This window comes from Lampris incognitus, chromosome 4 (assembly GCF_029633865.1).
Source record: "Lampris incognitus isolate fLamInc1 chromosome 4, fLamInc1.hap2, whole genome shotgun sequence".
NCBI classification, from domain to species: Eukaryota; Metazoa; Chordata; class Actinopteri; order Lampriformes; family Lampridae; genus Lampris; species Lampris incognitus.
Window position 1 is genome coordinate 7237068 of NC_079214.1, and position 10198 is coordinate 7247265.

At 50.4% G+C, this 10198-nt stretch overlaps 1 protein-coding gene across 1 annotated transcript; it reads left to right on the forward strand.

Moving 5' to 3' along the window:
* Nucleotides 1-225: 225 nt before the first annotated feature.
* Nucleotides 226-9874, forward strand: nrn1lb (neuritin 1-like b). Its single transcript, XM_056278797.1, has 3 exons — nucleotides 226-280; nucleotides 4735-4882; nucleotides 9571-9874. Exons 1-3 carry the CDS (start codon nucleotides 226-228, stop codon nucleotides 9872-9874), a joined length of 507 nt encoding a protein of 168 aa, XP_056134772.1.
* Nucleotides 9875-10198: the final 324 nt, after the last annotated feature.

The window sequence follows — 10198 nt, forward strand, 5'->3', positions numbered from 1 at the left end:
AATCCAGCCAGGCAGCAGGGTGCGTTACTGTACTTCTGCGGTCAGCTGAATTCGCCAGTGGATGAGGGGAGACGCGGTGCCATAACCGCCACGTTCTATCTGGGGGTCTTAGGGACGCTGCGAGCATCACGTCACGTCACGTCACGTCACACCAGCTCACAGCCGCTGGTTGAGGGGGGTGGGGGGGGGACTCAGTTTCACTGGACCAGGTTGAGCAACTGAACCATGAAGTCCCATCCAGACACCGTGAGCATGCTGCTGCCTCTCGCCCTCAGCCTCGGTAAGGACGCCTCCCTCTTCCTTTGGCCACCCAGTGTGTGTGCGTGTGCGTGCGCGTGCGTGCGCGCGTGCGGGACACCTCTATAGAAAGTTCTGCTGAATGACTGCGCGCACATTGCTGTCGCGAGATGGGCCCTCGGGTGTGCGCCACTTTTCCTCCGTTGTCGTCCCTTTTCTGAGCCGTTGTTGTTTTCCTGCACATGGATTTTGGCCGGACTGCGCCCCCTCGTGCCCCCTCTTGCCCCCTCTTGCGGGGTTTAGCGCGGGAACCTCGGCGGGACGGTCAGTAGTCAGGATAAAGGACTGGTCACAAATAGAGAGGTTTTACGCATGCACTTACCCTAATGAATTACCCGCTGTTCCCTCATCTTCTGGTCGCGTGCGCGCGCGCGTGAGTAGACGCACTAGTGCATGGCGGCTGGGCCTAAAACATTTTGGGGGTGGGGGGGGGGGCGCAATGTACCTTGGCGCCGCACACCTGACAGCTGCTTTAATGTCCACACAGTCACACAGTTATTAAGAAGGACAGTGTAGCCTATAGATTTTATCAGGGCTCGTGGACGGTGGATGATTGACAGTCGAGACGACGCGCGGTGGTGGGTGTGAACATGATTGACAGCCACGAGAACTGTCCAATCACATTAGATCAGGAACCATTAAAACAACACCAATTCACTGCCAATAAAAGCGGGAGCGTCTGGGGCAGCACAGAACTGCGCCCCCTGGAAAACCTGAAGAAACCAATCAGACCGCAGCCTCGGGTCACCTGCTCGCCACAAGTTCGAGGGCTTTCATAAGGTGTGGTTTGGCCGGCAACCAGGAAGTATATGAATTCAGACAGGAACCAACCAAACACCACTTGAACCAATATGTAATGCTGCTGACAGACTGACAACACGTTTGTGTCATCATCATTTGCATCACACAACTAAATCATATCTAACGTGTGTAAGTAGATTTTCATCTCTTGACGTTTGAAGGGGGCGGCGCCCCAGCGCCCTGTACTGGCCAGCCGCCACTGGTATGAATCCTTATTCCCAGTTCCCCTCCGGCACATTTAGGGCACCGTGCTCCCAAATGGTGGTGACAGACAGGCGGAGGGCGGCAGAACCAAGAGAGAGGAGAGAGGAGTCATACGAGACACACAACACATGTACGCATGTGTAAAACATAAGGCTCTTTACGGATGGACGTTCCGGTCTCCGGGATTATAATATATAATCCACAATAATCTCAACCGTATAGTATTCTTCTTTGGGGGGGGGGTGGGGGATACAAAGTGCTTTGTCAGCGACGTCAAGCCAAAGACAGCCTGACAAACGCCAGGAAAAAGCAGCGGAAGAAAAGAAAGAGGTGCATACAGACAAAGTGATGACGAGGAGGTTTCCTGGGATCAACTCCTCAGTCAGGCTTTTCCACAACAAGACGACGCCCATTCACCCTCCGACCTTAATTTACATTTAAAAACGGCATCAAAGGCCTCAAACGGGGGGCGTTGCGTGGCGGTCTATTCCGTTGCTTAGCAACACGGGGATCGCCGGTTCGAATCCCCGTGTTACCTCCGGCTTGGTCGGGCGTCCCTATAGACACAACTGTCCTACTACCTCCTCTGGTCGGTCGGTCTGTTCCATGTACCTGAGCTGTTCCGTGTATCTGAGCTGATCAATGTATCTGAGCTGATCCATGTACCTGAGCTGATCCATGTACCTGAGCTGATCAGTGTATCTGAGATGATCCATGTATCTGAGCTGTTCCGTGTACCTGAGCTGATCAATGTATCTGAGCTGATCCATGTACCTGAGCTGATCAGTGTATCTGAGATGATCCATGTATCTGAGCTGTTCCGTGTACCTGAGCTGATCCATGTATCTGAGCTGTTCCATGTACCTGAGCTGATCCATGTACCTGAGTTGATCAGTGTATCTGAGATGATCCATGTATCTGAGCTGTTCCGTGTACCTGAGCTGATCCATGTATCTGAGCTGTTCCATGTACCTGAGCTGATCCATGTACCTGAGCTGATCCATGTACCTGAGCTGATCAGTGTATCTGAGATGATCCTTGTATTTGAGCTGTTCCGTGTACCTGAGCTGATCAATGTATTTGAGCTATTCCATGCACCTCAGCTGATCAATGTATCTGAGCTGTTCCTGAGCTGATCCATGTACCTGAGCTGATCCATGTATCTGAGCTGTTCCGTGTACCTGAGCTGATCAATGTATCTGAGCTGTTCCATGTACCTGAGCTGATCATGTGGTTTGTAGCCAATGTTCAGTCTGGCAGTGAAGATGTGAAATCCCTCCAGACGAGAGGAATAAAACGTGGCTGTGTGTTTGTTGGATCCATCCAAGCGGCCGGCTTGATAAAATGCTCCAACTACTGGGATCAGAAAGAGACGGAGAACTGACAGCAGTGAAAGGTGGGTGGTGCCGTTGCGTTCCTTCACAGCAGGGTGGCTATATTAAGGAGCTGCGGTTTATACAGAGGAGGTCTGAATACACTCGTATCTGGTTTTTTTGACACGTGTAAAATGAGGGGAAATGTGGGCAAAATATCCAATTTAGGGGAAAGAAAAAAGACAGTTTGTTTGGGAATTACAATTCCCAAGTCACTTGAGCACATTAAAGGCACCATCTGTAGTGTGCACCACGGCAGCTTTGTGGAGCACTGCAACAACACGAGTTCTCTACCGAAACATTTAACATGATGTACACTGATGAGCCCAAACATTATGACCACCTGCCTAATATGCTGTTGGTCCTCCCTGTGCTGCCCGAAACAGCTCTGACCCATCGAGGCATGGACTCTACAAGACCCTCAAGGTCTCCTGCGGTATCTGGCACCAAAACATTAGCAGCAGATCCTTCCAAGTCCTGTAAGTTGTGAGGTGGAGCCGCCGTGGATCGGACTTCTCGGTCCAGCACATCCCACAGATGCTCAATCGGATTGAGATCTGGAGAATGTGGAGGCCAGGGCAACACGTTGAGCACTTCATGCATGTTCCTCAAACCATTCCCGAACAAGGTGTGCAGTGTAGCTGGGCGCATTATCCTGCTGGAAGAGGCCACTCCCATCAGGGAATACCGTTGCCATTAAGGGGTGTACCTGGTCTACAACGATGTTTAGGTAGGTGGCACGTGTCAAAATGACGTCCACATGAATGGCCGGACCCAGGGTTTCCCAGCAGAACACTGCCCAGAGCATCACACTGCCTCTGCTGGCTTGTCTTCTTCCCATAGTGCATCCTGGTGCCATCATTTCCCAGGTAAACGGAGCAAATGTAAATGGCCATCCACGGGATCTGAAAGTAAACGGGACTCATTGGACCAGGCGACCTTCTTCCACTGCCCCAAGGTCCAGTTCTGACGCTCACGTGTCCATTGTAGGTACTTTCAACGGTGGACAGGGGTCATCATGGGCACTCTGACCGATCTGTGGCTACGTAGCCCCATACGCAGCAGGGTGACATACACAGTGTGTTGTGACACATTCCTCCCATAACCTTTACTAACATTTTCTGTGACCGGTGCCACTGTAGACCTTCTATCGGTTCGGACCAGAAGGGATAGCCTTCGTGGCCCTCGTGCATCAATGAGCCTTGAACACCCAGCACCTTGTCACCAGTTTGTGGGTTGTCCCTCCTCGGACCACGGTCGGTAGGGACTCACCCCTGCTGACCGGGAACACCCCACAAGCCTTAGTGTTTCAGATGCTCTGACCCAGTCCTCTCGCCATAACAATTTGGCCCTTGTCAAAGTCGCTGAGGTCTTTACTCCTGCCCACGTCTCCTGCATCCATCATGTTGACTACGAGACCTGGTTGTTCGCTTCTCATCTAATCTACCCAGACCTTGAGCTGAACCCACGTTTGGAGATGATCAACGTCATTTGGTGAGTGGTATTCATATCGTTTATGACGTTTGAGCAGAACAGTGGCGGAAGTGAGGCGGGCAGCCGCTGTGTGCCTCACTTGCAGATGGCACCTTTAACGGTCGTATTCATGGCACATCAGCTGTCCTTTCCATTGTTCTGTCGCTTTTTGAGTGCTCAATCAGTGCTTTTCATCCGTTTATCCTCAAATTGCTTTTCTCGCAGTCTGAAAAATGTGCAAGACAGTTTCTATGACAATATCCAACCGGTGACCCGAGCTCGGTAGGAGGTTCCTCGTCTCCCCGTTTTCTTGTGGTTGCTTTTTTTTGCAAGATGTTAATAATGTTCTGACAAGATATCCGTCCCTGTCTTGTGCTACTCCATCTGTTACATTATTATTGTGGCCCAGTATTTCCTTTAAACACGTCACAATCCTGGTCTCAGAACAGATCACATCCTGTTTGATGAGCTTTCTCAGAAGAAAAGGACATCAAGCTCTTCTCAGTCTCTATTTCACCAGTTTCGACTCTCTCTCTCTCTCGTTGTGTCTCTCTCTCCCTCTGTCTCTCTCTCCATCCTTGGTTAGGTTTGTTCCCGGTGTGTTTCGCAGCGGTAATCCCCGTTTCCTGCGGCTCCATCTACAAGAGCTTCGCTCAGTGTCTGCTCACACTCGGGGACAGTTTGGTGGACACGCAGAAAGACCAGAACACGCAGGACATCGACTCAATCTGCAGGTGTGTGTCTGTTTTTAATGTCAAACATGGAAACATCCCCACATCCGTTCTCTCCTGCCCTTGTCGCCATTTCTTTTTCTTTTTTGGACCCCCCCCCCTTTTTCTCCCCAATTGTACCTGGCCAATTACCCCACTCTTCCGGGCTGTTCCGGTCGCTGCTCCACCCCCCTCTGCCGATCCGGGGAGGGCTGCAGACTACCACACGCCTCCTCCGATGCATGTGGAGTCACCAGCCGCTTCTTTTCACCTGACAGTGAGGAGTTTCGCCAGGGGGACGCAGCGTGTGGGAGGATCACGCCATTCCTCCAGTTCCCCCTCCCCCCTGAACAGGCGCCCCGACTGACCAGAGGAGGCGCTAGTGCAGCGACCAGGACACATACCCACATCCGGCTTCCCACCCGCAGACAGGGCCAAATGTGTCTGTAAGGACGCCCGACCAGGCTGAACAGAATAGAATAGACCGCCACGCCACCCGGACGCCCCCGGATCTAGAACGGTTTTGCAAGGAAGAGTGGGAACATATTGCCAAGTCAAGATGCTCCAAGCTGATAGACTCTTACCCAAAAAGACTGAGTGCTGAACAAACGGTGCCTCAACAAACTATCAGTTCAGGGGTGTGCACACTTATGCAACCAGCTTCCTGCGAGTTTTGTTTTTCTCTCCTAAAAGGTTTCGGTTTGTTTTTAACTTGACTTGTATAGGTTGCAATTTCACATTAAAGGTGTAAACAGACTCCGTGTGCATGCTGAATAATCCAGGTGAGACAACCAGAGAACGCCGCATCCGTTCGTCACCTCTTAGACCTCTTCAGGTCTCAACTGACTGCAGGTGTCCCCACCCCTATCCACAATACGGTGGCATAACGACCGAAACCAGTGATCGGTTTCATATGCAAATTACCGTGACCATCAACGGCCGTGTGTACTGTTCACGGAGGATTTGGGAGTGGCTGCAATCGCAGCATTGTAAGATGGCGACAGATGTACCCTTAGCCCCCTCCACCCCACCCCCCCACCCCTCGGTTCAGGGATGGTCGTTCCCTCATCACATAGATGGCCTCTTTGACCCGACGCCGGCCAAGAGGACGGCAGTACACGCAAGAGCTAACACGTGTGGTGGCAAACTTTGTAATGAACATGACATAAGGTCCTGAGGCGGTCTTGTCTGCCTGGGTGAGTTTAATTCAGCGTTTGCAAGCGGGCTCACCCCATACAGGGTAGGGGGAAAAGCGAGAGCCCCGGACCGGAGGACTACAAAGTTTCTATAGAGATACAAGGGTATGTGTTGCCTAAGCTGCCCTAACCGACTTCAGCCAGCTGCGACCCTACCCATCCACAGAGGGATGAGGAAGGGCCGACATCCGAGGAAGGGTGAGTTGTAGGCAAAACATGTCAGCAGTACATGAGTAGGAACGAGTTATTCTGTATTTTTCGACTACACACGTCTACAGGCCAGTGGCCACTCCTTCAAGGATGAGGAGGTGGACATCCTCGATAGGGAGGAACTCTGGTTTGAATGGGGAGTCAATGAGGCCATCTAGTAGTACCTGAAGAGGGAACGACCATCCCTGAACCGAGGGGGGGTGGGTGGGTGGGTGGGTGGAGGGGGCTAAGGGTACATCTGTCGCCGTCTTACAGTGCTGTGATTGCAACCATCCCCAAATCCTCTGTGAGTAGCACACGTGACCATTGTAACTCTAGTTAATGGTCACGGTAATTTGCATATGAAACCGGTGGTTATGCCACTGTGTTGTGTATGAGGGTGGGGTACCTGCAGTCAGCTGAGACCGAAGAGGTCGCCGAGACGATGAAGAAAGAAGGCTGAAGGAGCACATCTGGACGCAACGTTTATCGAGAGAAACGTTTCTTTTTTCTTGTCAACAGTCTGAGTTATGAAACCGAGAGCAACAAGGACAGACGCCATTTTCAGAAAACAGCCACCGCTCATACCTATAAAAAGAAAGTCTTGAAGACAACACAACCGCGTCAAGAACATGCAGCTACTTTACATGAGTGCTAAAAACTGATTCAAGGATCCTCATTTCCGGTCATCTGATGCCAAAGGTCAACTAAATATCACTGCGCTCTCTCCTAAGAGAAGAGAAAAACATCCAGCCTCATCATACGGGCACCACACAGGCCAATGAGCAGCCTTCTGAACTAGACCCGAGCTTCTCCGACGTCTCCATCGAGGCCGGGTCAGGCGTTCGCTCCTGGAGATCGACAGCTCAGTGCAGTGACCTGTGCGGTCCAATGTGCTCATTCCAAAACGTGCTGCTAGTTGTAGAAGTGCCGTGAGATGAAGCGGTGCAGTTTCTGCCTGCTGTCTGCTGGCTGGAAGAGGGGATTAACCCCTAGGGCCACCTCGCCCCCTTGTTGCCCCACTACAAGGACCTGGGGGCAACAGGAAGGACGGGCCGGCACCTAGTTTCTACCCGGCCCGTATTCAAACAGAGGGAACCCTCTGAGAGCAGTCACATGAAACGGCAGAAGATCTTTTCTCTCAGCTCTCACATGTTGCGCTCTGTACACAAAGGGGGAAATAATCATCACTGCAGTAATTAAGAGATAGGAGGCGTAAAGGAGCCATTCAAGAGAGAAACGTCTCATCACTCATCCAGGTGACCTCTTCAGACTCAACCGACTGCAGGTATCCCCACCCTTATAAACAACACAGTGTCATAACAACTGAAGCCAACGATCGGTTTCATATGCAAATAGGTGTGACCATTAACTAGAGTGTCAACGGTCATGTGTACTACTCACAGAGGATTGGGGGACGTTTGTAATCGCAGCATTGTAAGATGGTGACAGATGTACTCTTAGGCCCCCCTCGGATCAGGGATGGTCGTTCCCGTTTCACATAGGCGGCCTCTTTGACTCCCTGTTCAAACCAGCGTTCCTCCCCTATCAGGGATGGGCACATGTCACACTTTTAAGAATGACGCGATGGCCGGTTCTTGTGTAGCACATTAATTTTCCTTTCTATTCCTGTTGGAACATAAACAAACACAACGTCAGTCCTGGCGTCTGTGTCTTATTCGTGCGTCTGACGTCTCACTCTACTAGTGACAGGCGTCAGTCACCGACACCTTACGCCTACAGCTAGTGACAGGCGTCTAGCAACACACATATTACATATTAAACAAACCAAAAACACTCAAAATACAGCCATGTGATCATGTCCCAAACACCTTTGTAGCAACTTTGTACTTTGTGTATTTATATCCAATGAACTTATTGTAATCTCTATTTATTACCCTATTAACTGTTTAGCCTTTTCACTTATTACTGTTTTTAAGTCTATTTATTATTCTCTTTAACCCAATGGTCACACAACATAACAATGAACTTGAATACTGTAGCCGTGTGATGTAAAGGGGAACTCTTATTTTGTAACCGGAAACGACATACAGTTTTCCCGGCCAACAATTAGTCAGAGCCGCAGTTCACTGCGGCTGTTAGCAACTGTTAGCTACTGTTATTAGCTTCCACTCGTTTACACATCGATTAAGAACAGTCCACAACACACCTTAGCAAGGGCTAACTAGAAAACACCCTCGTTGATCGTTGTTTCGTTCGCTGTTGTACATTTCTTTCACACGGTTTCATAGCTCGTTTCCCATTTCATAGATTAGACGGATCCGCCCGGGTGGCGGGAATGACCAAACCGCCTTTATCAAGTCCGTCTCCATTCAAAGCTAGCTAGTTACTACACATCACACTCACAGTCTAAGACCTTAGCAGTTATTATCCCGCCTTCATATATTGTTCTGTTTCTGATATCTGATTAGCTTACCTGCTGGAACACAAACAAACACAACGTCAGTCCTCGCGTCAGTGTCTTACTCGTGCGTCTGCCGTCTCACTCTACTAGTGACAGGCGTCACCTTACACCTACAGCGCCCCCTGTTGGCCATGTGCTCCAACCATTTAAGACAGAACCAGAAATACTAGAAAATAATAGAAATCACATGAACAACACTGAAGCAGCAATTTAAACATATTTTAAAGTCTTTCGCTTTTTTTATAAGGAGTTTTAATTTTAAATGGGGGGGGGGCAAGATATTTTAATCTTGTTCATGCCGATGTCTATGAAAACACTCAGCGCCACACACATCCTCATCCTTGAAAGAGTGGCCACTGGCCTGTAGATGGTGTAGACTGTGTAGATGGTGTAGCCTGTGTAGATGGTGTACACCAGTGGTTCTCAACCGGGGGTCCGCGGACCACTAGGGGTCCGCGGACCCCCGGTTGAGAAACACAGGTGTAGACTGTGGAGTCCTGGCCTGAGGCTGAAGAGGTCACTTAGATGAGGATGAAACGTATCTGTCAATAAAGGTGGTGTCCAGATGAACTGATTCCACTTTCTTTGCTGTAAGAAGTTCTGACATGATTTACCTCGGTTTCATTACTTTACATCCCAAAAACCCGCCATTTTCACAGGGGTGTGTAGAATTCTTATATCTACTGTATGCTAAGGCAAAAAGGTTAAATGGCCCATTTTAACCAGCGGTGCCTTTCACCCATCGCGTACTGTTATGGCAGTTTACTCACGACTCTGGTGTTTCTTATGAAATTCCTACATGTACACGATCTTGAAGTACTCCGGCGCCGTCCTAACACAGTATGCAGTCGTTATATGCCTCCGGCGTCACTGACGTAGACAAAATGGCATCTGTCTTGCAGGTCGTGGAATGCTTTCCATGTCTGCGCCAGCTCGGCGATGGCTGGATGTCCCGGGGAAGCGGCGGCCGTGTGGGAGTCTCTGAGACAAGAATCCAGGAAGACCCAATTTTCGGGGAACCTCTACGATGTGTGCGCCAGCCGCACCACCCTCCCACCCAGCACCGCGCCGGCACCGTCGAGCCCCCTATCGTCCGACCAGAGCAACCAGGAGACACTGAAGGGCTGCACGCCCGACCACGGCCCTGACCTCGCCGCACTCCTCCTCCCTCTGTGCTGCTCGCTGCTGCTCCTGCCCAGGATATAGATAGAGAGCTTATTTAAGTCTTTAAGACATGAAGATGATGACTAGCTGTCAGTCCTGCTTCTCCAACCCCCCCCCCCCCACACACACAGTTAAGATCCTATAGCAAGTCTGAATACAAAACAAAATGGAAGTTGAGCTGAGTCCAGACGGCTCTTCATCATGCATAACCCACACAATGAGGAAGATTTATTTGGTTATGATGGAGCATAAATAGCCGAAATACCAAAAAATGCAGGTCACTCTTTTAACATCAAACGTGTCGCCCCCCTGGATAAAGTGGACTGAATGCCAACTACCGTCCCATCGAACCTAAAGGCCTACTGA

Coding starts and splice junctions, on each gene's coding strand:
- nrn1lb (XM_056278797.1), top strand. CDS start 226: ATGAAGTCCCATCCAGACACCGTGAGCATGCTGCTGCCTCTCGCCCTC. Junction 281..4,734: donor GCCTCTCGCCCTCAGCCTCG/GTAAGGACGCCT, acceptor ATCCTTGGTTAG/GTTTGTTCCCGGTGTGTTTC. Junction 4,883..9,570: donor GACATCGACTCAATCTGCAG/GTGTGTGTCTGT, acceptor TCTGTCTTGCAG/GTCGTGGAATGCTTTCCATG.